Raw genomic sequence first — 27,700 nt, forward strand, 5'->3', positions numbered from 1 at the left:
CCTGTGAGCCATGTCTGTGACCTGGTGCCACCTGTGAGCCATGTCTGTGACCTGGTGCCACCTGTGAGCCATGTCTCTGACCTAGTGCCACCTGTGAGCCATGTCTGTGACCTGGTGCCACCTGTGAGCCATGTCTGTGACCTAGTGCCACCTGTGAGCCATGTCTGTGACCTGGTGCCACCTGTGAGCCATGTCTGTGACCTGGTGCCACCTGTGAGCCATGTCTGTGACCTGGTGCCACCTGTGAGCCATGTCTCTGACCTAGTGCCACCTGTGAGCCATGTCTGTGACCTAGTGCCACCTGTGAGCCATGTCTGTGACCTAGTGCCACCTGTGAGCCATGTCTGTGACCTGGTGCCACCTGTGAGCCATGTCTCTGACCTGGTGCCACCTGTGAGCCATGTCTGTGACCTGGTGCCTCCTGTGAGCCATGTCTGTGACCTGGTGCCACCTGTGAGCCATGTCTGTGACCTGGTGCCACCTGTGAGCCATGTCTGTGACCTGGTGCCACCTGTGAGCCATGTCTGTGACCTAGTGCCACCTGTGAGCCATGTCTGTGACCTGGTGCCACCTGTGAGCCATGTCTCTGACCTGGTGCCACCTGTGAGCCATGTCTGTGACCTGGTGCCACCTGTGAGCCATGTCTGTGACCTGGTGCCACCTGTGAGCCATGTCTGTGACCTGGTGCCACCTGTGAGCCATGTCTGTGACTCACTACGTGGGTCACTTGGTTACTTGCGCCCATTTTTGTTTTTTTCATTTCCTTTCTATTTCCGGTTAGTCATTGATTTTACTCTGGGTCAGTTCTCACTTCACTTTGCTCTTCATTACTCGAAACAATCTGTTTTATTCTTCATTAATTTTTTATTACGGCATTTTTAATATTGTATTGACTGTATTTGTGGTTACCAGTATTATTGTTACTACAGTTAATATAATTGTTACGTAACCCATTTTTTTTTTAGGGCCGCCAGCAGTTCTTTCTCTTACAGAGTCTTTCTGGTTTATATACCTGTTTTTCTCTTGGGATAAACCTTGAGGGTTAAAGATCTAATAAAGTGTTGAGTGTGAGTGTTGAGTGTGAGTGTTGAGTGTGAGTTCTGTGACTTTCTTGAATCCTCATGTCAAGCGATTCACTCTTCCCTCATTCATTGCTGTGTTAACCTCGCCTCTGGCAGGACACACACGCTGACACTCACCTTTGCAGTCTCCTTACGATCCCCATGGGGAGGGGGGGGAACTTTTACCTTCTGCATTCGTCATCTTTGCTCTTCCATGACGTATTCAAATCGTGTTACGATCAAGCCTAGTAGTGGGACAGTAAATGATTCATCCAAATTAGCACTTGCAGTTACTTTGAGAGGTAGCTTGCAGGTCAAATTTAATAAGTCTTTCGTTCAAAGATGCATTCATTGTCGTAATGATGAGGTTGAAGCTGAGAAACTGATCACTACAGTCGGCACAACAACTCTTAACGAAAATGGATTCCAAGTTGTCTTCTCCAGGGCTGAGGGCAGAGATCTGTCTTCATTAAACGACTGGACAAACTTGTAACAACCCAGTTCTTCGACGAAATTAAGACATTAATTGAAGATCAGAATTCTTGGGTCACTGTAGAATACATCACCAAAATTCCAAATGTATGTTCAATGCTAAAGATTACCTTCACTGACGCTACCATGGCAGCTCAAGCTATTGCTGATGGAATGACTATATTATACTATGACATCAATCCTAGCCATATTGAATCTGAACTATTTCAACACATCACGCCATGTTGGACCTGCTGCTTCTACCTACATCTCTCCAAGGACTGCCCTGTCAAGGATAAAAAAAATCTGCTCGACTTACGGCTGTGAAGGGCATGATATCAAGACTTGCTCCATCACCTCTCCTTCAAAATACCTGAACTGCAAGAGTGAACATCGCACTCTTGCAGGTACGTGCCCAATGTAGAAAGAAATCATCAGGAAGAATCAAGAGGAACAAAAGATAACATCTGCAGTCACAAAATTGCAAGATGATAACATTTTCAAGGACACTCAACCGACGCCCTCCTCCACCATCGGCTCACTGAAGGCACTCCTGCCAAAATTTACTATTGCATGATGTTTGCTCACATGCAGAATGTAACAAATCTATGATCCTTCAACACGACAATTAATGAACTCTTCAGACTCAACAAAATGCCAAGGTTTATCTTCCCAGATTCTTCACTTTCTGTCGATATACTCAAAGTTACTTCAAAAAACATCAACTTCGCAGCACCTGCAGACGTAATTCCTTCACCTGGCAACTGTTCTTGTTTCTAACAATCTCCAGCTGGTGACAAGACTCCTACAATAACATGCCACCAACGACTTCCACTATTACTACTGCTCCCGGTCAATCACAACCTTCAACTCAAGTCTACCTACATACTACAGAAACACAACTACCCGAAGAAGAGGAAGAAGTGGAAGACACGGAAGAAGAAGCAAAAGAGGATAGAACTTGGGCAAATGTAGCCTTCTATACAACTGTACCATACAGCAAGTTGATGTTATGGATGAAGTGGTCTCTCGACTTCAACAAGGAACAGCGAGGTTTACTTGCGGCTGGTTTAGCCCCGAATCTCTTTCTTTGACTCAAGACATTCCTCTCCAGAGTTACTCTTCTGCTGTCCCTCCCTCCCCGCTCACCCCTTATGGGTCTTACCTGTGAGTCCTCTGTTCTGTTCTGTACTCTTCCCTCTGCAGTATCTGGTACCATTAAGGCTCCACCAAACGTGTTCACCACCATCAAGAATTCGTTTAATCCCTAAAGGCATAGTCCCAAACCGTTGTTCTAGCCTTGTTATCAAGATTGGGATAAGGTATTCTCCACCCATCTATTCACACTAAGAAAGTCAACAGTCAACCTGAACTGCGACTTGATTGCAAATTTTGACAAGAAATTCTCCCAAGCACTGCGCTAGAACTTACTTTTGTCTCTTCCCCACCGTAGAGCTGTTGGTGCCTTCACCAACAGCTCTACGGCACACAATACCGGAGAAAGGAAACACGCCCAATGTTCTACCCTTACCGGGAATCGAACCCGGACACTCACCATGTGAAGCGAGAGCTTTCGCCACCTGGCCACGGGGAACATGTTACACGCAAGTTAATGACCCTCGTGCAAGTGATAGGCTTTAAACCCCATTAACCAGCCAACATTTATCTTCTGTTTTAACATAAACTTAATATACACATCAAAACATTGTTTTAACCTAATCTGTCATAAGTATTTGCCAAAATAGTTAAACCTAGTACCAGTAGAGAGAGAGAGAGAGAGAGAGAGAGAGAGAGAGAGAGAGAGAGAGAGAGAGAGAGAAGAGCATTTTCTAAACATTCAGTTGGTAGGCTCAATGACCAAATACATATTTTCTCTATTTAATTTGTTTTACTAAACTTATTACACACACAAAAATAAATATATAAATAATACACAGAGAATAAATATAATCTAGAGAAATATTGAAACTACATAACTACGTAAATAACAAAATGGAACAATACCGTGACTGGCACAATATCGTGACTGGCACAATACCGTGACTGGCACAATACCGTGACTGGCACAATATCGTGACTGGCACAATATCGTGACTGGCACAATATCGTGACTGGCACAATATCGTGACTGGCACAATATCGTGACTGGCACAATATCGTGACTGGCACAATACCGTGACTGGAACAATATCGTGACTGGCACAATACCGTGACTGGCACAATACCGTGACTGGAACAATATCGTGACTGGCACAATATCGTGACTGGCACAATACCGTGACTGGAACAATATCGTGACTGGCACAATATCGTGACTGGCACAATACCGTGACTGGAACAATATCGTGACTGGCACAATATCGTGACTGGCACAATACCGTGACTGGCACAATATCGTGACTGGCACAATATCGTGACTGGCACAATATCGTGACTGGCACAATATCGTGACTGGCACAATATCGTGACTGGCACAATACCGTGACTGGAACAATATCGTGACTGGCACAATACCGTGACTGGCACAATATCGTGACTGGCACAATACCGTGACTGGCACAATATCGTGACTGGCACAATACCGTGACTGGCACAATATCGTGACTGGCACAATATCGTGACTGGCACAATATCGTGACTGGCACAATATCGTGACTGGAACAATGCCGTGACTGGCACAATATCGTGACTGGCACAATATCGTGACTGGCACAATATCGTGACTGGCACAATATCGTGACTGGCACAATACCGTGACTGGAACAATATTGTGACTGGAACAATACCGTGACAGGCACAATACCGTGACTGGCACAATACCGTGACTGGCACAATATCGTGACTGGAACAATATCGTGACTGGAACAATACCGTGACTGGAACACTGCATAATGGGAAGAAACTAATGACAACGTTGCGATCCAACTACGGCCATTAACTAGTCACACAGTGTTGCTAGTTAATGACCCAAGTTGGACCCAAACGTCGTCAAAAGTGTCATTTTGCAATGTGCGGGTTGTTTGTGTGTTTACAAATGTGAAATTGCTTCATATTTGGAATAAAATTAAATCCTTCGCACATCAACATTGAAATCTATTCTGGTGCAACAGTTGGGTGTCTCTACTTTTGCGACTTTTCGCTCACCGTGTAGGCGAAACGTCTTGCTCATCGGTATTGTGTACCATTTTTCACAATAAAATCTATACATATGAAGGATATATCCAAAGAGATGTGTGTGTCAGTGTATATACACCGAGCGATGTGTATCTCTGTGTATATACCACGAGAGTCCCGTTTAGGGATTAAAATATTCTTGACTGGTTGTGACTGGGATATATATATATATAGATATATATATATATATATATATATATATATATATATATATATATATATATATATATATATATATATATATATATATGTCGTGCCGAATATGTAAAACTGGTCAATTAGCAAGAACTCATTTAAAATTAAGTCCTTTCTAAAATTTTCTCTTATACGTTTAAAGATATATTTTTTTCATTAATGTTGATGTAAAAATTTATAATTTTGCACCAAAAGGAACTTAGAAAACTTACCTAACCTTATTATAACAAGCGCAATTTATTTTAGCCTAACCCAACTAAATATATTTTAGATTTGTTTACAATAATTTAATACTAAACAAACACAGTGAAATATATTTTTTTCGTTAGGTTCAGAATGATTTTGGCGAAATTATTGCATACACAAATTTTCACTTGTCCTATATGGCAAGATGTGCGTTGCTTTTAAGCCAAGATCGCAAGTTCTGCTTATTCGGCACGACATATATTTCTAAATATATATATAAATTATATATATATATATATATATATATATATATATATATATATATATATATATATATATATAGATATACTTCATGACCATCGTGTAGTCGATAGGTTCTAAACCAAAGTAAACAACTGACCGTAAGTACAACATATATTTGCAAAAGATAATCTTACAACTAAATTGTTCACTATATTCCAACTACATTTAGAAAAAAAAGGAATATTCATGCAACAATTAAAGGGCTGGGAAGACTATATCACGCGTGCACACACGCAAAAATATATATATATATATTCTTTGGATGATTTGTAGCGGACGGAGCATCGAGCCTTCACCACCCCTTGCTCTCAAGGACCCACATGGGTTTAGCGCTTTTCATAATTATACTTAGTTAAATAAAACTGATACAACGTGTGAATGTACTAATTATTATTATTATTATTATTATTATTATTATTATTATTATTATTATTATTATTATTATTATTATTATTATTATTATTATTATTATTATTAGAAACTGAAATAAATGGTCGGCATATTCATTGGCAAAGGAGACTTTATCAGTGCCTTGAGGAAATCGCAAGAAAAATATGCAAGAAATTCACTTAGACTCGGCAGCGTTTTCTCTGTTCACACAGCTGCAGCCTAGGCCTACACAAGCAGTGATTTTCTTGCATATTATTTATACTTTAGCGAAGTGTACTGTTACTAACAAGAGTGGTTAATATATGGTACTGTGTACCATTGCTACCAGCAGGAGAGTGTGGTTATGGATGACACCTGGTCGTGTGTACCTTCACTATCAGCAAGAATGCGTGGTTATGGATGACACCTGGTCGTGTATACCTTCACTACCGGCAAGAATGCGTGGTTATGGATGACACCTGGTCGTGTATACCTTCACTACCGGCAAGAATGCGTGGTTATGGATGACACCTGGTCGTGTATACCTTCACTACCGGCAAGAATGCGTGGTTATGGATGACACCTGGTCGTGTATACCTTCACTACCGGCAAGAATGCGTGGTTATGGATGACACCTGGTCGTGTATACCTTCACTACCGGCAAGAATGCGTGGTTAGGGATGACACCTGGTCGTGTATACCTTCACTACCAGCAAGAATGCGTGGTTATGGATGACACCTGGTCGTGTATACCTTCACTACCAGCAAGAATGCATGGTTATGGATGACACCTGGTCTTGTATACCTTCTCTTCTGCTTTTCTATCCTTGACTCATACACCTAGATAATACAAGATGGTCCTTAATCTGGGTTGCCACGTCCTCTGCTGTTTGTCTTTTCCCCTGTACTCGTATGGCTACCAATACCAGAGTGTGTGACTGTCACCTGATACTACCAGTACGAGGGTGGGGGATGTGACTGACACCTGACACTACCAGTACCAGAGTGAGGAGTGTGACTGACACCTGACACTACCAGTACCAGAGTGAGAGTGTGACTGACACCTGACACTACCAGTACCAGAGTGAGGAGTGTGACTGACACCTGACACTACCAGTACCAGAGTGAGGAGTGTAACTGACACCTGACACTACCAGTACCAGAGTGAGGACTGAGGCTGTGGTTGACCCCTGGCCATGTATCCCAGGTGTTGTGCCTGACGCCACGGGTTGTTCAGCTGGTGCCTAGCTTCCACCTGTGGTGGATGCTGGCGGCGGCGTCTGGCTGCCTCAACTTCCATCCTTCCCTCCTGCAGTGAAGGCTCCTTCCTCTCTCTGCTCTCACTGGCATGGTGGTGAGGCTCTGGCCACGATGGATACAAGTTTGAAAATCTTTCCTGCAACAGTGAAAAATTAGGTAAATATCTTGATTATAGTGTAACGCGCTGGTGAGAATATGCTTGAGCTTATCAAATATGAGAACAAAGCTGGATTTATGTGTAAGTTAGGCTACGAGACCTCACGATATTCGGGATCTCACAATTTTTACCAGCCATTTTACTGTTTCCTATTGAGATTTAGATTTCTGTGGCTTTTACACTTGACATAGCTTAGGTTCTTTGTAATTGCCGACCCTAGAGGGTTTAATCCCTTGATTTTAACTATAATAACAATAATTTGTAAATGTCTTGATTATTAAAAGTGTAAATGTAAACTGACTGAGAACAGTACAAGTAACTTACTAACCTTGGAGAGAGGGACAGTATCATGTGAATTTTTTAACTACTCATGAAAAAGCTTGAATTACTGCATAAGCATCTTTCTCGAATTTCACCGTGACAATACTTGTCAGTGTGAAAAAAAAATATAACATTAAAATAATTACTACAAATCATTATGAATGAAATACCCATCAAGGGAGGTAGAGAGCGGGTTCATGACTGGAAGAACTTGACATGTCCTCCTCTTCATGGGCTCCAACCAGATTGTCTTCCATTCCCGGAGCTCCATATGATCCCATATGAGCTCCGGGCTTTTTCCCCTGATTATGATGGAAATGGGCTTACCATGAGAGGTGAGTGAGTCTGACTGGAACCTGTGGACTTGCCGGGGAAGATGATCGGGTCTTGAGCGTCACCGTCTTCCTCTGATAACGACACACTCACTGCCCCTACGAAACACTGGTACTAAGTGATTTGATGACTTAAAAGATATGGACAAGTGGAAAGAGTGGATAAGTAAACATACTACACCTGTGTGTGTGTGTGCATGAGTGAGGCAGAAGAGAAAGTAACACCTGGCACTTTAATTTCGTCATTTAAATAACGCATGGCAGATTAACCATGTAGCAAAATTACGACTGATTTGTAAACGCAACGTCCCGATCAATGCGTGTTTTGTGATAGCCATTTAAGTCCCACTGACTCATTCAAGCCAGGTCCCACTGACTCATTTAATCCAGGCCTCACTGACTCATTCAAGCCAGGTCCCATTGACTCATTCAAGCAGGTTCCACTGACTCATTCAAACCAGGTCCCACTGACTCATTTAAGCCAGGTCCCACTGACTCATTCAAGCCAGGTCCCACTGACTCATTTAAGCCAGGTCCCACTGACTCATTCAAGCCAGGTCCCACTGACTCATTCAAGCCAGGTCCCATTGACTCATTCCAGGCAGGTCTTACTTACTGATACAATCCAGGTCCTCTTGGCTAATGCAAACCAGGTCCTACTGACTCGTGCGATCAATGCCCTACTCACACCCAGTCATTCTCACTCGCGTGTTTGTGTAACCTAGAGACTGGATATACATTGTTGATAGAAACATATCTACCATGACCTGTTTAATTAAAAAGAAATCATCCGTTGTCTGATGAATCAATGTTACCCCGAATTCAAAGGGGTTTAACTCTTAACTTTTATTACATTAATAATCCGAATTTCAAGACAAAAAGTCCTCTCTATCAATGAAGTTGTGATAATTGACCTATGATAAGTAAATTTACATTCTTTTTTAGGAATAGGCTGTCAAGTATCGTCATTGCATCCAGTACTTTGGGTTGCTTTAAAAAAATATTTCAGACAAGAGTACTTACGAGAGTGTACAGGAGTGAGGGTGCAGTAGAGGAACAGCACCAGCAGCGCCCCCACCAGGCAGGTCATGTGGAAAACAAGACGTCGCAGGCACAGTCTAGACGGGAGAAACGTTGTGAAGGTTAATCTAAGTCTCCACACAATAACACCTCTTAACAAAAGCAAAAAAAAAGATGGCGAGGATCAGGGAAAGTTGTCAAACCGTTTTCCATCTGACAGATGGAAAACTTGGCTGAAACAACGTATCGCTTGGAGGCCATTTTTGTGAATTCTTCCCAAAAATGTTATGTATCTGCTTTAGTGATGTTCTCGTCGGGGAAAAATATAATACTGGAAAATTTTGACGGCTAATTGAAGTGAACTGTTTGTGGAATATATACGTGGAACTCCGGGGTTATTAAATGCCATGACTCAATATAAAAAAGAAGAAATAACGAAGTATTTTCAAGGAAACACACACTGAGAGGTGTGTATTAATCCGTGTGTATACCAGAGAGTTTACTGTGATCCCATGAGAATATATACACCGAGAGGTGTATGTCTCTCAGTGTATATGCACTGCACTCAGAATTTACTTTAATCCCTATTTTAGGGATTAAAGCAGCTTTAATTGTCGTCATGTAGCCTAGAGGCTTTAAAACCAATTAACAAACCCAGTCTTACACTCATACATACACTGAAAGGATATATGTCATCCTGAACCCATCTTTATCTTATTCCAATCCCTGTTATGAAGCACTCGATTCAATGATTGGTTAATATTACACTGTTATACACTGTCTCGTCGGATACACTGAATCTATCTACACTGATTATTTTTCTAATCTCACAGTGTTCGATTCTATATTATACCACATCGTTTATGCAAGACTATTACACGCTAGGTATAGACGTCAGTCAATCTATTACGTGGCTGGACAGACCTACAGTCCCAATAGTACTGATATATGAATATATATATATATATATATATATATATATATATATATATATATATATATATATATATATATATATATATATATATATATATATATATATATATATATATAAACGAATCCATCTGTAGCTATTTGGTTAAAGAATTTTAAATATATTCTAAACATTATTACAACACGAAATTCTGTGCTCCGCTGGGACACAGAGTTCTTTGTCAACATGAGACCTGCTACCTGAACTTGATATTGTGTGTTATTACTTGGTAATACTCTTATGTTATTACTTGGTAATACTGCTGTGTTACTACTTGGTAATACTGCTATGTTATTGCTTGGTAATACTGTGTTATTACTTGGTAATATTGCTTTGTTATTACTTGGTAATACTGCTGTGTTATTACTTGGTAATACTGCTGTGTTATTACTTGGTAATACTGCTGTGTTATTACTTGGTAATACTGCTGTGTTATTACTTGGTAATACTGCTATGTTATTGCTTGGTAATACTTCTGTGTTATTACTTGGTAATTACTTGGTAATACTGCTGTGTTATTACTTGGTAATACTGCTGTGTTATTACTTGGTAATACTGTTGTGTTATTACTTGGTAATACTGCTGTGTTATTACTTGGTAATACTGCTGTGTTATTACTTGGTAATACTGCTGTGTTATTACTTGGTAATACTGTTGTGTTATTACTTGGTAATACTGCTGTGTTATTACTTGGTAATACTGCTGTGTTATTACTTGGTAATACTGCTGTGTTATTACTTGGTAATACTGCTGTGTTATTACTTGGTAATACTGCTGTGTTATTACTTGGTAATACTGCTGTGTTATTACTTGGTAATACTGCTGTGTTATTACTTGGTAATACTGTTGTGTTATTACTTGGTAATACTGCTGTGTTATTACTTGGTAATACTGCTGTGTTATTACTTGGTAATACTGCTGTGTTATTACTTGGTAATACTGCTGTGTTATTACTTGGTAATACTGCTGTGTTATTACTTGGTAATACTGCTGTGTTATTACTTGGTAATACTGCTGTGTTATTACTTGGTAATACTGCTGTGTTATTACTTGGTAATACTGCTGTGTTATTACTTGGTAATACTGCTGTGTTATTACTTGGTAATACTGCTGTGTTATTACTTGGTAATACTGCTGTGTTATTACTTGGTAATACTGCTGTGTTATTACTTGGTAATACTGCTGTGTTATTACTTGGTAATACTGCTGTGTTATTACTTGGTAATACTGCTGTGTTATTACTTGGTAATACTGCTGTGTTATTACTTGGTAATACTGCTGTGTTATTACTTGGTAATACTGCTGTGTTATTACTTGGTAATACTGCTGTGTTATTACTTGGTAATACTGCTGTGTTATTACTTGGTAATACTGCTGTGTTATTACTTGGTAATACTGCTGTGTTATTACTTGGTAATACTGCTGTGTTATTACTTGGTAATACTGCTGTGTTATTACTTGGTAATACTGTTGTGTTATTACTTGGTAATACTGCTGTTATTACTTGGTAATACTGTTGTGTTATTACTTGGTAATACTGTTGTGTTATTACTTGGTAATACTGCTGTGTTATCACAGCAGTATTACCAAGTATGTTTTTATTACCAAGTATGTTTTTTATTTCTTGTTGATAATAATGTGTGTTGTATGAGCCTCTCATGCGTCAGCACCTTGAGGATTATGTCAGAATTTCAAGCAATTTTTTAATAGTTTGGCTGATAAACAGTACCTACATGTGTGATGAGACACAGTAGAGCTTCAAGTCATGACTTGAAGCTCTACACACAAGAGGAAAACACCCGATAAAAATTTTCTTGCGCATTTCTGTTGGGATAATTACATTTGTAATGGTTCTGCAGGAGCGAGAGAGAGGCAACTTAACAGGTAATACTCACCACAACAGAGGTTATTGACTCCTGTACTCTGTATGGCACACACACACGCGCGCTAATATACCTCAAACTTGAACGTAAATCCAGGCGATTAGTTTGCTCGGTTTGTCTTCGACAAGCTGGTAAGACTAAGTTAAAGTCCGCTACTGTAGAGTCCGCCAGCCACAGTGTGAGAGTGAAGGGACTCTCCGAATCACTGTTATGTACACTAAGTCAGTCAGACCTTACTTTCACCCTAAGCCAACACGGCAGCTCCACGGGGAAAGAACCCCATACCAACTTCCACGGAAATACGCTACTAGGGGGAATAACCCTTCTACGTGGCGATCACCCTTTCCACTGCCACTACGGAAAAGATTTTTTCCCAATTGCGTGGGGGGAAAATTCTAACTTTCATTTTGTTTTTTGTATATCATTCATTTGGATACCATCCCATGCAAGTTTTAGCTATCATAATGACTAACCAGAAGGCTAGATCTGCATGTTGCTGGCTGGAGGTTCCACCAGTCTACACAGAAGCGAATCGTAGTCACAATAAATACTCTTGAGTTTATTCTACAGTATTGCCGTCAGTACTCCTACAGCAAGAGTCCGCACGGATACCAATATATATTTGAGTAAGTTCCATACCATCACTCAACTCTCTTTTATTGAGAGATCTCGATACAACACTGGTATCATAGATACAGTAGCATAATAAATGACCATCACTCTTGTAGATGGTGCGAAAATTTTACCATATTGTGAGAGTAACAAATACAGTCTCCAGTACTCCTAGCAGAATCTCTGATGTCAGCTATGTATGTTCTATCGGCGTCATTAGGTTGCTGTATCTTTCACATTCTATGAAGTGAATATCTCCTATTTATTGCTTCTAGCTTCATCGCCGAATGTTCATGACTGTTTAAATAGGTCACAGAGATCAAGGAAAGTAACAGGTGTGTTCTCGACCCCTTACCTCTTGCTGTTCCTATCCTGCCAGTCACCTGTGTTTGCATACCCTGTCCCTTCCACCCACTCAACACCGCCCCCTTCTCTGGACCACCCTCATCATCCTCCCTCTCCACCACCTCACGTCTTAACCATCTGACCTCTCCTCTACCTCACCTCTCCACTACCACCTCATCAGCCCACCTCTCCACAGACCAGCCCTCCATCCAGCATCTGCACCGTTAACCTTCCACGTCTCCTCGTCTTCCCATTTATCCACCATAGCCAAAGAAAACACCATCCACGGTGTTTAAGGATGGTAGAACTTAATCCACAGTATTGAAGGATGGTAGACCTTAATTCACAGTGTTGAAGGGTGGTAGACCTTAATCTATAACGTTCAGTTCATGGTTTTCAGAAGTTCTGGACCTTAGTCCACTGCTTTCAAGGGTGATGGGCCTTCGTCTACGACAGTAATGGAACTTGCGCAGAGCGCCTTCAAGAGTGAAACCCGCCCAGAGCGCCTGCAAGAGTGGACTCCGTCAGCATCCAGTCTAGAGACTGGATGCTGTGGATTTGGTCCTCAAGCTTTATATATTGGACTGTCTTGAATATTATTGGACTGTGTCTTTTGTTATTAATTGTGTCCCTTACTTATGTCACTTCATATACTGGACTGTCTTAAATATTATTGAATTGTTCAATGTTATTGTTTTGTGTCCTTTATATACTTTAAATTAAGTAATGGACTGCCTTCAGTATTATTGGACTCCGTCCAATATTATTACATTGTCCATGACAGTGTCATCCATCGAGGACACTGCAAGTCTCTAAGCGGACATCAACCAAATCTTTAAATGGGCCACAAAAAAACAATATGAAGTTTAATGAAGAGAAATTTCAATTACTCAGCTATGGAAAACTCGAGGAAATTAAAACTATATCGGAATATAAAACAAATTCCAACCACACAATAGAACGAAAAACTAATCTGAAAAACCTGGAAGTGATAATGTCAGAGAATCTCACTTTCAAAGACACAACAATGTATCTACTATACCTGCTAGGAAAATGATAGGATGGAAAATGAGAACCTTCAAAACTAGAGATGCCAAGCCCTTGATGATTTTCTTGCTCTCTCTAGGCTGGAATATTGCTGTACACTAACGGCCCCTTTCAAGACAGGCGAAATTGCAGATCTTGAAAATGTACAGAGAAATTTCATAGCACGTATAAGCACGATAAAGCACCTAAATTACTGGGAACGGTTAACTTCCCTTGATTTGTACGCCCTGGAAAGCAGGCAAGAAAGATACATGATAATATACACTTGAAAAATCCTACAGTGACCAGTTTCAAATCTGCACACGAAAATTACTCCCTACGAAAGCAAAAGACTCGGCAGGAGATGCAACATCCCCCCAATGAAAAGCAGGAGCGCCACGAGCACTACCTGATAGTGTAAATGGCCCTCTCTGTGGAAAGATGTAGTCCCTGTTCATAAAAAAGAAGAGCAGAGCAGAAATCAGCAACCACAGACCAGTGCCATTCCTGTCAGTCACTGGCAAGATCCTTGAGACAATAATCTCACGACAAATGACAGAGTTTTATGACTACCACTCACAACTTTGTCACCGTCAATATAGTTTCAGGAAAGGTTACTCTGTTGCTGGTCTGTTGTTAAACCTCTCCACTAAGTGACACCAGTCACTGGATGAATCCAAAGTCAGCTGTGTGGTAGCACTGGACATTGCTAGTGCTTTCGACCGGGTATGGCACCCGGGCTTCTTGGCTTCTTGCAAGCACTGGGAATTCCAGGCTCTACACTGTCTCCTCAGTGATTACTCTATGTATAGTTCTCAATGAGACAGAGTCAGCAAGTTATCCTATTGGGGCAAGTGTTCCACAGGGAAGTGTGCTTGGGTCGTTGTTATGGAATGTCTACATCAACGACCTTCTTCATCTCATCCCTGAATCCCATTGAAATGCAGACGACTGTGCTCTGACATTTATTTATCCAAGAAAGGAAATGCCAGCTGCTCTAAGCTACATCAATCACCAGCTAAGAGCTATATCAGCCTGGGGAAACCGACGACAGGTAACATTTGCTCTTGAGAAAGCACAAATGATGATGGTCTCTAGGCACCATGATGGTAATGCCACATCAGTAGATTTAGATTTTGCCACCGAAGTGGCTAGTTTATTGTGCACCCCATATCCATCCTGTGGACGGTAGCGCAAGAGCATATGGATACACAGAAGACCTAGGAACTAGGCTCCAAAAGGGTTAACAGGTGTAAATATGGGTTTTTAATCTACATATCTAAAGTTCACTTATCTGTTACATGCAAATTTAGGAAATTTGCTTAGTATATCTGGTATCTTATTTTCATTAATAAGATATCTTGATATACTGTCTGTCTCTGTGTTCCTCAAATAGTGTTCAAGACAGTGACCATGTGCCTGATCCCATAATTTGCATTTAGTTTGATCATCATCTGTGTGTCTCCCAAACTGCTAGAAGTACTTATAACCAAGCCTAAGCCTGGCTACTTCGACATCGGTCAGTCTGTTCACATTGCAAGTTGCTCCATAAACATACTTATCTACGTTCATGTTATCATAGTGAGTTATAGATCTGCTCAGGCTTCTAACTGCATTCCTATAACAATCATTTTCATTATTTACTTCTCTCCTAATATTATTCCTAATGCTAGACACAGATATACCAAAGTTATATTCTACATTCTCCTTCTGGGTACTCTTCTTGGCTAACATATCAACTTTATCATGAAGGAGTAATCCAATTTGTGATGGGATCCATAGCAATTGTACATTAATTCCTTTGTCCCTGATTTTTGAGTATCTATACCTGGCTTCTCCAATGAGCATGTTATTGGAGCCATTATATGAGTCAAGAGCCTTCAATGATGACAATCAGTAATGATGATATAGAGTCAAGCTCAGCGTCATAGGTTAGCTTTAGCGCCATTAGGATTGCAAACAATTCAGTTTGCAGTGTAGACGCCCAGTTGTTAATTCTTATGCCTAACTCAACAATTTTATTATCGTTCTTAACTAGGGAGGTGGCAACAAGAGCAGATGCAGCCCTGCCAGAAGACTCCTGTTTAGATCCATCAGCGTATATAACTTGTGATAACTTATTACTACCAGCTAGGCGAGAAATTTCTTCTTGAGCAGTTGCTTTAACAAGTGATTTAAGGAAGGGATTGTTAGGAATGAACTTCTTGGGAAGGACTTGCAGCTATGTGATATTAAATGAACACATCTTCCATGGAGGAGTGAAATGCTCTTGTTGCCTACAGTGATACAGTTCATACAGGCTATAAAACTTAATGCAATTGCACGTTTTCACAATCCATTTAGATCTGTGTGTATTTACCTCTAGACACTTGGTAAGATTCACTGTGACAGTGTCTGGTTCATTTCTTAACATTCGAATACCGAGTACAGTGTTAATCTCAATAATCCTATCACTGATACTAGAAATACCAAGCTCCTTCCTCATATTAAGAACCTTTGTAGATTTGGGACACCCAAGAATAATTCTGAGAGCTTTATTTTGCATTAACTCCAAGGGTCGGAGAGAACTTTCTCTAGCTAATATCAACATAGGAGCAGCATAATCAATTAAGGACCTAACATACACTATGTACATCATTCTCACGATTCTCACATTGGCACCATAGTTGGGGTTGTAGCCAGCAACAGCCTTGAGAGCATTTAGCCTATCTTTGCATTTCTTATTTAGTTGTGGTATAGTGGATTTGTTAAAGGATACATCTACACCAAGATATCTGTAAGTTTTAACGTAGCTAATGTTTTCACCATGCAAGTAGATGGGTGGGGGATGTCGTTTGCTTGTTAATATCTTTGTTCTAGAGGAAGATATTATGAGGCCTAGTCGATGAAAAATTGCTTGAACTTCACTAAGAATGGTGCTCATCTTCTTATGCTCTGTTGTATGTATCATGATGTCATCAGCATAGCTTATAGCTATATGTTTAGGTGAGGCAGGTAGAGCATTTAGGAGAGCATTAATCAGAATATTAAATAGCATGGGACTAAGAACTCCTCCCTGCGTACGTATGAATGAGAGAGTGCTGGTACCCAGGGACGAAGCTGATATTCTTGGGGTGAAATTTGACTCCAGGCTGACCATGAAGAACCACGTTGTAAATCTTGCAAACAAGGCTTACAGTACTTCGACGTATCTCACATCTACTCGACAGGACTCACGAAATCGTAATGACACGATTGCAAACAAACCATACCCATACCCCCATACTCCAGCCCGTGGCTAACGCGACGGGCTGGAGTTTTGAGACTCTCTGACCGCGGGTTCAATCCCGGCCGGGGTATGGTTTGTTTGCAATCGTGTCATTACGATTTCGTGAGTCATGTTGATGGCATTGAAGGGACTTGAGCTAGAGTTCGTCACGGCCACGCTAGCTGGAGATTCGTCCGTAAAAACTTGCATTTGTGGTCACAGTGGCGCCTGTGCTAACCTTCCTATGGTGTAGAAATATACCTAGTTGGGCGAATCTTATTGTGGCTAGCTGGTCTAGTGGCTAACGCGACGGGCTGGAGTTTTGAGACTCTCTGACCGCGGGTTCAATCCCGGCCGGGGTATGGCTACTCGACAGTAGGGGGCACAAGATTCTGTACGAGGCACAAGTACGCTCACACCTTGAGTATGCTCCACTTTTCTGGAATGCCTGTCCCCCATCTCATCTGCGACTGCTTGACAGAGTCGAGTACAGAGCAAGATGCCTCATCTCTCGCCTGGGCCCATCCTGGATAGATCTGTCATTTCAGCAGAGCTTTCAGCATCGGAGGGACGTGGGTGGCCTTACTGTTATGTACAAGGCCAATATTGTCAAAGTACCACACTTGTCTCCACTCCGAGGACAGCGAGAAGTGAGCTTATATACAACAAGACGGGCAACAAACAGCAACTTCACTCTGGCTGTACCCTTCTCCAGAACATCACTTATTCCTAGGATGATTCGAGTCTGGAACATGTTCGTGCAACATAATGATATCTACGAAATAAAGTCAGTTGATCAAATGAAACTGCTGTCCCACAGATGGCTTCAACTTCATCCTGTTCCCTACTTGTATGTTTCATAAAAATTAAATAGCTTTCAAACGAGCTGATGTAGGTAACAGCTCTTAGCTTGTCAATAAAGCTAGGAACCCTTACCCTAACCTTGTCAAACCCTGCGTAAATAAAAAGGAGAGTGATTTCTTGTATATTTAACATACATGCACAATGATCTGATACTGACTTTAATGTCACTGTAAATATCTGATTTTACTTTACCACTGCTATATCCCCTCTCATTATAACTACTTTTCACATAGTTAAGATACTTACCTGTCTTTAACTTTTTAATATAGTTAATATTTATCACAAAGACCCCATTGGAAATAAATAACTTTATCTCCTTTTTTTGGGGGGGGGTTATTCTAGGTAATCTACACATATGTTGCAATGTATGATAATCAGTGTAACTGTATTTATGTGTACCTGTACCTGAATAAAAGATTACTTATTTACTTACTAATCTAAATAAAGTTTTTACCTTATCACACAAGTTACCCCTAAACACTGAATGTAACAGTTTCTTCAAAAGTTAATGCTTGAGAAAAAATCTCTTTTGAGGGTTAACTTTAATATATTTTGTATTCACTGTAACTTTAGCCCACTTGCTGTTTTTTATGCACGAATTCTTAAATATCCCAAACCTTTCAATGAAGGTGTATCAAATAAATCTCTATTTTTAAGGGGGGAGTCAACTGTTAAGCCAGTGGCAAGACACTGTTATACACTATAATCAAAAACTCTAGTGGTGGGTCATCATATATATGACTATTACCAACGTCAGAAGGCATTTATTTCCTGAAGAATCTTACCCAACCTAGATCCAGTCATATATTAAGAAAAAGCAAAGTAAGTAAACAGAGGTGGCTGTAATATAATATTGTTCAATGAGCTGTGGATTGTTTATAAATTCAAGTCTCTTTTCAAAAATCACTTGCTCACCCACAACTAAATAAATACTGAATAACTGTATCTCATAAATTGTATCTCATATATGTATCTCATTATTGTATCTCTTAAATGTCTAACCTGTGACCCAATCAAACTTTATTTTTTAGTTACATTACCTAACAGAATACTCCATTCTACTGAATGTTCAGCAACACAGTAAATGACCATATGACCTGTCTTTGTAATACTCATTTGTGCTAAATTGTTATCTGTTTACAATAATGTTTTTACCACTGAATATATCATTGCTAAGTTAATCTTAAGTTAATTTTAAGCCTGCCCATAATGCTCTGCATACAAGGGGCATTGGCATGTTGCACTGTAATAACTGTATTCCTTTGTACTTCACTGTATCATGTTCAAATAAATAAATAAATAAATAAATTATTCATTTTTGGGTGTATGAGACGGCACTTTTCAGCCAACGTAACTAGCTGTCCCACTTTTTTAATTTATGGATGATTCAGAGCAGCAACAGCTGTGACGTTGGTTTAATAAACAGAGGTGAACGTCACACCAATAGTGGACCAAGCTTCGGGCCAGAAAAGAACCTGTCTCCATGATTAAGTGATGTAACTGTGGGGTAGGATAAGATGACTGAGGACCATACAAAGCAAAACTAGAAATTATATTAGAGCAAGATCAAAATGGAGTGGATGGAGAATGGAAAAATTAGCGGCGTGGGGGGGGAGGGTTATGGACATGTTCCGTTCCAGCTCATGTCAACCGCTTGTCAATATTAACTTCCCAGTACTTATCGTGAGAAAGACGACTTAATCTACGTACAGTATAGACAAAAATAATTTGATAGAGCTAAAGATAATAGCGTATTTCTGAATTTTTATTAATAATAATACAAATTGCAGAAGCAAGAAAGGTGCACGAGATCAGTCGTGAGGCCTTGCAAAAAAGTCACCTGGTCACCTTTGTAATATATTAAATCCCAAATTTTATTCAAATATAAGGGACCTCATTTTTGCCAAGAAAACAATCATTAAAACATCTTTTAACAAAGTTCATTACATCAAGAAGACGCCTAACTTATTGAGTGTTCAGGGTGAGGAAATATTGAAGATGTGTTTGGCTTGTATATCAGTGGTAGCCGTAAGAAGGAGCATAGCTGGGATAACTAGCAGTGCCCTGGTAGGTCACTGTTGGGTGGTAACCACTACCATCGGCCCAGTAACCCACAGTTTGCACACGACCGTCAGGAAGGTTCACATAGTATGTACCCTTGACGTTAGAACCATCACCACTCTCCTGTTGACCAAAGTTGGTGTTTCCGGCGCTCACCCCATAATTAAAGTTGTAAGGGATGGGTACCTGGAACAGAATATATAAGGTTAGTGCCACTCGTAATTAACACAAACATTGCTCATGTTAGTTCACTTAATTAATACAACATAGTAACTAAATACCTACATCGTATCCCACTGGAAGAGTCACACCAGCAGCCACCAGCATGCACATCAACAACACCTGCAGATACAAAGATATAAGAGTTTCTGTGCTGAAGGAATAAGAAATATGCGGTCTTTATAAATGAGAGTCTCAAACATTCATTATTCCCATGAAATTATAATGTTCAATCTCGTACTTATGACTATAAAAAAATGCAATCACATTATGAGTGTAAAGTGTTTCAAGAATGAAACATTGACCTTCAGTTAACGTTTTAACTTAAATGCTAACGAAATATGTAACTGTAAACGTGTTGTAAAAAACTTTTCTGTAATGGATTGTAAATAATAAGATAAAAGTCTATGAGCCTACACCTTTAGAAGGTGCATCATAAAACTTTTCATAATTATTATAAATAATAAAAAAATACTCACAGAGGTGAACATGTTAACTTATGTGATGGTGAGCAGACACTGTCTCCTCCCTGTTATTATTATTATTAAAGATTAGCCGGTATTCTCCCGGCCCGGGCCTTTTCCAAGTGGTGGCCCGGCCTTGGCTCCCTCTTTAGGGAGTGTCTGAGACCTAAGTCTCCCATGGGAGGAGGCACAAGTACCTCCTCATCTTTGGGACTAACTGTCCCCAGGCCTAGCCACAAGCTAGGCCTCTCTGGTCTGCCATCCCCGCCACAAGGGGGCTAATGGGAATGACAGTCTTATGAGCTAAAGGCTCGGGCTCAGGCACCTACCCTACCCTAGAAGGGTTAGGCATGGTGTCGATGTCTCCTCCCTGGCCTCCAGCTTGCTTTTATACCTCCAGCCACACCCAGTCACCAGCCTCACATTTCTCAGTCAGTCAAGCTCAAGGACCAAATTGGAAACAAGTTACTTTGAATTTTTTAGGTTATGCTAGGTAATTTACACATATTATTATGCAAGATAATTGTAATCAGTCACACTATCTAAATGTGTCTGAATTAACTTACTAAGGTCGCACTGTCAGTTAGTTTAATATCTTTATTATGCACCCCATACCCATCCTGTCACCAACCAAGTTCCTACTGTGTGTAATGTTGTGTAATTAAGCTAACAATTCTCTATGATAAATGAATTAAATTACTACACTTCACAAATACCAGTACCATATACAAACTTTCCCGTGGAAATAATTTGTTTGAAGTTTTTCTGCCAAGTGACAATAATAATAATAATAATAATAATAATATCTTTATTTACTACCAGTACATGTACAAGGTATACAGTCCTAGCTGACATCAATGACACAACTATATAGAAAGCCGCTTGTTATACAGAGCATTTCGGGCATATTAGGTTAGTTTTGTCCCAGGATGCGACCCACACCAGTCCACTAACACCCAGGTACCCATGTTACTGATGGGTGAACATAGACAATTGGTGTAAGGAAACACGCCCAATGTTTCCACCCCTTCTCCAGGGCCACAAGGCCCCGTGGCCACCAGGAGATATGCTGGTAATATTCATTTGTTTCTATATGTGCCTTAGTAATTTTTGGACTCCCACCCACCACTATCAAACTTTTAACCTCTTGATACTGACTCCCGAAATCGTAAAGACATGATTGTCGTAATGACACGAGTGCCCCGGAGGTCGATCGCTAGCGCACTCGACTCACACACTGAGGTCCGGAGTTTGAATCTCCGGTACGGCTGGAAAACTTTAGGTTGTGTTTCCATAAAACACTCGCTGTCCTGTTCACCCGTCAGTGTAGAATGGGTTCCTGGGTGTTACTCGACTGGTGTGGGTCGCATCCTGGGACAAACATACAAAAAATTGTCGCCATCATAAAGGGACAGAAAAACAAGGTCAGAAAAAATAAATTATTTAGGTTTTGCACAATATACATTCGTATCACCAAAAAAATAATAAAACATTCTTTTCAAAAGAAATAATTATACAGTGTATTTTTATCACAAAAAATAAAACTAAACAGAAACACAATACACACATTCTTAGCATTCTCTCTCTAGTTGAGAATAACTGACCTAGAGGCACTGGTGCCATCACTTCCACCACGTGTCTGACGGCACACCGTCTCTCACTTCGCAAGTCACTGTCACGCGACGTTTTCTTTTTTCTGACCGCGGTCGGTAAAGTAACCTTTCTGACCTCTCGCCAGGAGACATTTCCGAACCTGACGTGACGGGACGAGCGCCGTCTACAGTGAAGGTAACAGTCTGGCCCACGGGAATGACGCCCTCAAATTCGGGGTTGAAGGGTAGGAAACCTTCATACCTTTTGGGGTGTGGATGGACGCCCTCAAACTCTGGTCGGACGACGGGGAGTTGCTGGCCTACCTCTGACTCGTCACGAATCATTTTAGTTTCATGGCCCCTTTGGTCGTCCTGAGGGACATCCTTGCCAAACCCAGGAAGATCCCATCTGCAGCCTGGGTATCGTACGGTAGCAGGGGAAGCTAGGGAACTTCTCTTCACTCCAATACGATGAGGTGGGTTCTCACCAGAGGCTGCCTTGTCCTCCTCCTCCCAGTTCGTTATTAGCTGCACTAATAGGTCTGCCAAGAAAACCTTTAGTACTGTTACTTTATCCGTTATGTCTGGGTCGCCTGTCAACTTAGCGGCTAATAAGGTCCAATTGCTTTTGTCCATAGAAGCGGCAAGCTCTTTATTATCGGACTGAACCACGAGCCGTGTGAAATAGTCGGATAAGAATATCTGTGCCAGTTCTATGGCATCCATCCTTAACTCTGCTACAATCGTCTTGGCCATACTGGATAGACAGTACCGAGCCCTTTTGACCAAATTCTTTTTGTCCATATTTACTGCAGCAAGCTCTTTGGCCAGGTGGACCAGGAGCATTCTAATAGACTTGACCACAGCCAGGCCATCAAAGCTGGCAAGGAGCCTCGTGGACAAAACCATCAGGTGAATTTTGGCCATATTAGCAAAATCTTGCTTCGACAAATCGGATATAATTCCTTGGGCTATATCGTCCAAACCCTTTCTAGCCAAATCGACGATTTTTTCTTGCTTGTCATGGCGGCCGAAGATCCTTTCAACCAACTTCCTCTTCGCAGCCAGATCTTTTGTCGTCATTTGGGCCAACACTTCCTTTTCTCCAAGGTCTTTGAGTTTCCTCGCTAACTCGCTCAGGTCTTTCATGGCTAATTCTGCCAGGCCCTTCCTAGCCAAGTCAACTAGGAGGCCCTTACTCATATGAAAGAGATCCTTTTTGACTTCCTCAATAATTGTTTCCTCCTCGTCTGAGTCAGTTAACTGGCTTAATAAGCTGGCAAGATGCTTTGCATCCATCTCGGTTAAATCGTCATTTTCTTCAGATACGCCAGGGTTCCCATGCGAATCTGACACCAGACTCTTAAACAATTCGGACAAGAATAGCTTTACTAAATCTCGCTGTTCCATTTTATTTAAGAGTATCGTGGCGACGTTAGTGAGGCCCGTTTTAACCAGCTCGAGAAGCTCTTTATCGAACTCCAGTAAGAGCTTTGTGGCAGCATCGGGCATCTCCTTCCCCTCCACTTCTTTTTTCTCAGGCTTGTTAAGTAAGCCCGTCATAACGCCAGCATCCATACTAAAGTCGCCTGAGACCATAGCTGCCCTATTCTTACCCGAAATTTCGGGATCCTTTCCCTTGATGTCGTGATGATCCGCTTTTGTAAAGGATCTCAAGGCCTGCGCGATAAAATCTGCCAGGTTCTCATCGAGACGATCTTCCTCGTCGGGAAAACCGAGCAGGTCCTCCTCGTCAGAGTCCTCTGCCTCCAAGTACTCCTGGTCAGAACCGTACAAGTTCTCCTTGTCGAGGAGTACTTGTCCGGAGCCGTACTTCCACAAAGCGATCACCCCCTGGATGACTAAGAAAGTGCATGTTAGTGCTATCACTGTGGCGGTAACACTCCACAGAAGCTCTCCGTAAACTGAAGGGATGATGACGCTCTGTACGTCAGTGCCCCTGCCTTGAGCGTACTCCACCAGGTCGAGGACCTGCCTGTAGAAGCTCAACACTCTGAAGACCCTTCCGACCAAGGGAATGCCGCTGAGCACTGGCTCCTGGAGGGTGAGGGTGGTGACGGGATACCCCGAGTCGTCCAGGATAAAGTAGCTGAAGTAGCGAAGCCACGACTCCTATCCCTGGACGTGAGTCAAGCAGACCTGCATCACCTGCTGGTGAGCCGTGACCAGGTCCTTCGTCAGGCTAGAAAGACTCATCTTCTGGTAGAGGAACCATACTGTCAGCGCCACAACTTCCCCGACCAGGCAGACGATGCTTACAACTTTATTAGTTATTTTTGTAAACATTATATTATTATTATTTTAGTTTCGTTAGAGTTTGTTTACCCCAGGAACAACGTGTGTGGATGTTTATGTTGATCCTAGATGGTGTGTTGAAGACTGTGCGGTGTGCAGCCATTGTTTGCGAAACTGTAAGACATTCAGTGTTAAGATAATGTAAGACAGTGTAAGACACATTCACTGCAAGCCACTCACTGTAAGTCACTCACTGTAAGACAGTGTAAGCCACTCATTGAAAGCTTTGGTCAGTGTTTCATCATATTTCTCTCTTCCTCTCTCTCTCTCTACCCTCTCTTTATCCCCTCATTCTTCTTGACCCGAGGGAGTGGAAGGCAGCTCCAATTTCCTGGATCTAGACCTCTTCACGAGCTCCTTGATGAGAGATAAGCCTTGTAGAAAAGTAACCTCGCCAAAGCATAGCTAAGGGCTCTTGATCCAAGGCTGAACATTCATTGTCTCTCTCTCCTTCCGCTGGGGCGCCGTATGATCCATCATTTACCCCCCTCACTTTCATATAAAAAAATTATCGCCATCATAAAGGAACAGAAAAACAAGTCAGAAGAAAATTAAATAATTCAGATTTTGCACAAAAATAGAAATATACTTTTGTATCCCCAAAAATAAAAAAAAATAAAAACATTCTTTTCTAAAGAAATAATTATACCTGGAGTTTACCTGGAGAGAGTTCCGAGGGTCAACGCCCCCGCGGCCCGGTCTGTGACCAGGCCTCCTGGTGGATCAGAGCCTGATCAACCAGGCTGTTTTACTGCTGGCTGCACGCAATCCAACGTACGACTTTATACACTGTGTACGTCAGGCCCATACTGGAGTACGCAGCACCAGTCTGGAACCCACATCTGGTCAAATACATCAAGAAATTAGAGAAAGTGCAAAGGTTTGCAACAAGGCTGGTTCCAGAACTAAGGGGAATGTACTATGAAGAAAGGTTAAGGGAAATCGGTCTGACAACACTGGAGGACAGGAGGGTCAGGGGAGACATGATAACGACATACAAAATACTGCGCGGAATAGACAAGGTGGACAGAGACAGGATGTTCCAGAGAGGGGACACAGAAACAAGGGGTCACAATTGGAAGTTGAAGACTCAGATGAGTCAAAGGGATGTTAGGAAGTATTTCTTCAGACATAGAGTAGTTAGGAAGTGGAATAGTCTGGCAAGCGATGTAGTGGAGGCAGGAACTATACATAGTTTTAAGGCGAGGTATGATAAAGCTCATGGAGCAGGGGGAGAGAGGACCTAGTAGCGGTCGGTGAAGAGGCGGGGCCAGGAGCTGAGTCTCGACCCCTGCAACCACAATTAGGTGAGTACGAGCCACAGCCCGGCTGGTCAGGTACCGACTTTAGGTGCTTGTCCAGTGCCTGCTTGAAGACAGCCAGGGGTCTATTGGTAATCCCCCTTATGTATGCTGGGAGGCAGTTGAACAGTCTCGGGCCCCTGACACTTATTGTATTGTCTCTTAACGTGCTAGTGACACCCCTGCTTTTCATTGTTTTTTTTTTTAGTTTAATATGTTTATTATGCACCCCATACCCATCCTGTGGGCGGTAGTCAAAAGATTACAGAGGTACATAATGGGTCCAGGGACTGGGCCTCAAAGTTATGATAGATGAGCAAGTTACAGAGGTAATGAATTCACAATTTACAAAGGTAATGAACTCACAATTTACAAAGGTAATGAACTCCAGGTAGGTCTTGTCACAATCATGACAAGTTACAAAGGTATTTACAGATTACAGAGGTACACAATGGGTCCAGGGACCGGGCTCCAAAGTTGTGATGGCTGAACTAGGTACAAGGTAATGAACTCACAAGTTACAAAGGTAATGAACTCACAAGTTACAAAGGTAATGAATACTGTAAGAATGGTTACTTACGTTTATACATGGCTGCAATCATGAACAAATTTTAGAGTAATGAGCAATTCACACTTCCACACCCGGTCACAACTGTAGTGAGTTATTGGTGCAAATGTTGATTGTTGAGTCACACACACACACACACACACACACACACACACACACACACATACACAAACTCATACACACACACGCACACACACTCATACACACACACACTCATACACACACACACACACACACACACACACACACACACACACACACACACACACACACACACACACACTCACACACTCATACACATACACACACATACATACACACACACACACACACACACACACACACACACACACACACACACACACACACACACACACACACACACACACACACACACACACACACACACACAGGCGCTTGGACTCGACCCCTGCAATCTCAACTAGGTGAGTGCACACACATACACACACACACACACACACACACACACACACACACACACGCAAACACACACAAACACACACACACACACACACACACACACACACACACACACACACACACACACACACACACACACACACACACATCTTCTTGGACTGCAAGAAGGCCTTTGACACAGTTCCTCACAAGAGATTAGTGCAGAAGCTAGAGCATCAGGCGCATATAACAGGAAGGGCACTGCAATGGATCAGAGAATACCTGACAGGGAGGCAACAACGAGTCATGGTACGTAATGATGTATCACAGTGGGCACCTGTGACGAGCGGGGTCCCACAGGGGTCGGTCCTAGGACCAGTGCTATTTTTGGTATATGTGAACGACATGACGGAAGGGTTAGACTCAGAAGTGTCCCTGTTTGCAGATGATGTGAAGTTAATGAGGAGAATTAAATCTGATGAGGACCAGGCAGGACTTCAAAGAGACCTGGACAGACTGGACACCTGGTCCAGCAAATGGCTTCTCGAATTTAATCCTGCCAAATGCAAAGTCATGAAGATAGGGGAAGGGCACAGAAGACCACAGACAGAGTATAGGCTAGGTGGCCAAAGACTGCAAACCTCACTCAAGGAGAAAGATCTTGGGGTGAGTATAACACCGAGCATGTCTCCGGAAGCACACATCAATCAGATAACTGCTGCAGCATATGGGCGCCTGGCAAACCTGAGAACAGCATTCCGACACCTTAGTAAGGAATCATTCAAGACACTGTACACCGTGTATGTCAGGCCCATACTGGAGTATGCAGCACCTGTTTGGAACCCGCACTTGATAAAGCACGTCAAGAAACTAGAGAAAGTACAAAGGTTTGCAACAAGGTTAGTTCCAGAGCTAAGGGGAATGTCCTATGAAGAAAGATTAAGGGAAATCGGCCTGACG

General features: G+C 41.7%; 2 protein-coding genes across 2 annotated transcripts; both read right to left on the reverse strand.

The window, feature by feature from the left end:
* Positions 1 to 5,889: 5,889 nt before the first annotated feature.
* LOC128690714 (uncharacterized) lies at positions 5,890 to 11,893 on the reverse strand. The gene is made up of 4 exons (XM_053779442.2): positions 11,718 to 11,893; positions 8,853 to 8,947; positions 7,825 to 7,928; positions 5,890 to 7,155 (listed from the first exon to the last, which is right to left on the reverse strand). Exons 2-4 carry the CDS (start codon positions 8,917 to 8,919, stop codon positions 6,910 to 6,912), a joined length of 417 nt encoding a protein of 138 aa, XP_053635417.1. The 5' UTR covers positions 8,920 to 8,947; positions 11,718 to 11,893; the 3' UTR covers positions 5,890 to 6,909.
* Positions 11,894 to 19,554: 7,661 nt separating this feature from the next.
* Positions 19,555 to 20,592, reverse strand: LOC128690712 (cuticle protein 7-like). Its single transcript, XM_053779441.2, has 3 exons — positions 20,559 to 20,592; positions 20,146 to 20,202; positions 19,555 to 20,046 (listed from the first exon to the last, which is right to left on the reverse strand). Exons 1-3 carry the CDS (start codon positions 20,568 to 20,570, stop codon positions 19,816 to 19,818), a joined length of 300 nt encoding a protein of 99 aa, XP_053635416.2. The 5' UTR covers positions 20,571 to 20,592; the 3' UTR covers positions 19,555 to 19,815.
* Positions 20,593 to 27,700: the final 7,108 nt, after the last annotated feature.

This window comes from Cherax quadricarinatus, chromosome 24 (genome assembly GCF_038502225.1).
Source record: "Cherax quadricarinatus isolate ZL_2023a chromosome 24, ASM3850222v1, whole genome shotgun sequence".
NCBI classification, from domain to species: Eukaryota; Metazoa; Arthropoda; class Malacostraca; order Decapoda; family Parastacidae; genus Cherax; species Cherax quadricarinatus.

Excerpts from the sequence above, each read along its gene's own strand:
- LOC128690714 (XM_053779442.2), bottom strand. The coding sequence starts at position 8,919 with ATGACCTGCCTGGTGGGGGCGCTGCTGGTGCTGTTCCTCTACTGCACC. Across the intron at positions 7,929-8,852 it reads CCTCACTCCTGTACACTCTC|GGGCAGTGAGTGTGTCGTTA; the intron begins GTAAGTACTCTT and ends AGTGTTTCGTAG. Across the intron at positions 7,156-7,824 it reads AGACTCACTCACCTCTCATG|GAAAGATTTTCAAACTTGTA; the intron begins GTAAGCCCATTT and ends TCACTGTTGCAG.
- LOC128690712 (XM_053779441.2), bottom strand. Across the intron at positions 20,047-20,145 it reads CTCTTCCAGTGGGATACGAT|GTACCCATCCCTTACAACTT; the intron begins GTAGGTATTTAG and ends ATTCTGTTCCAG.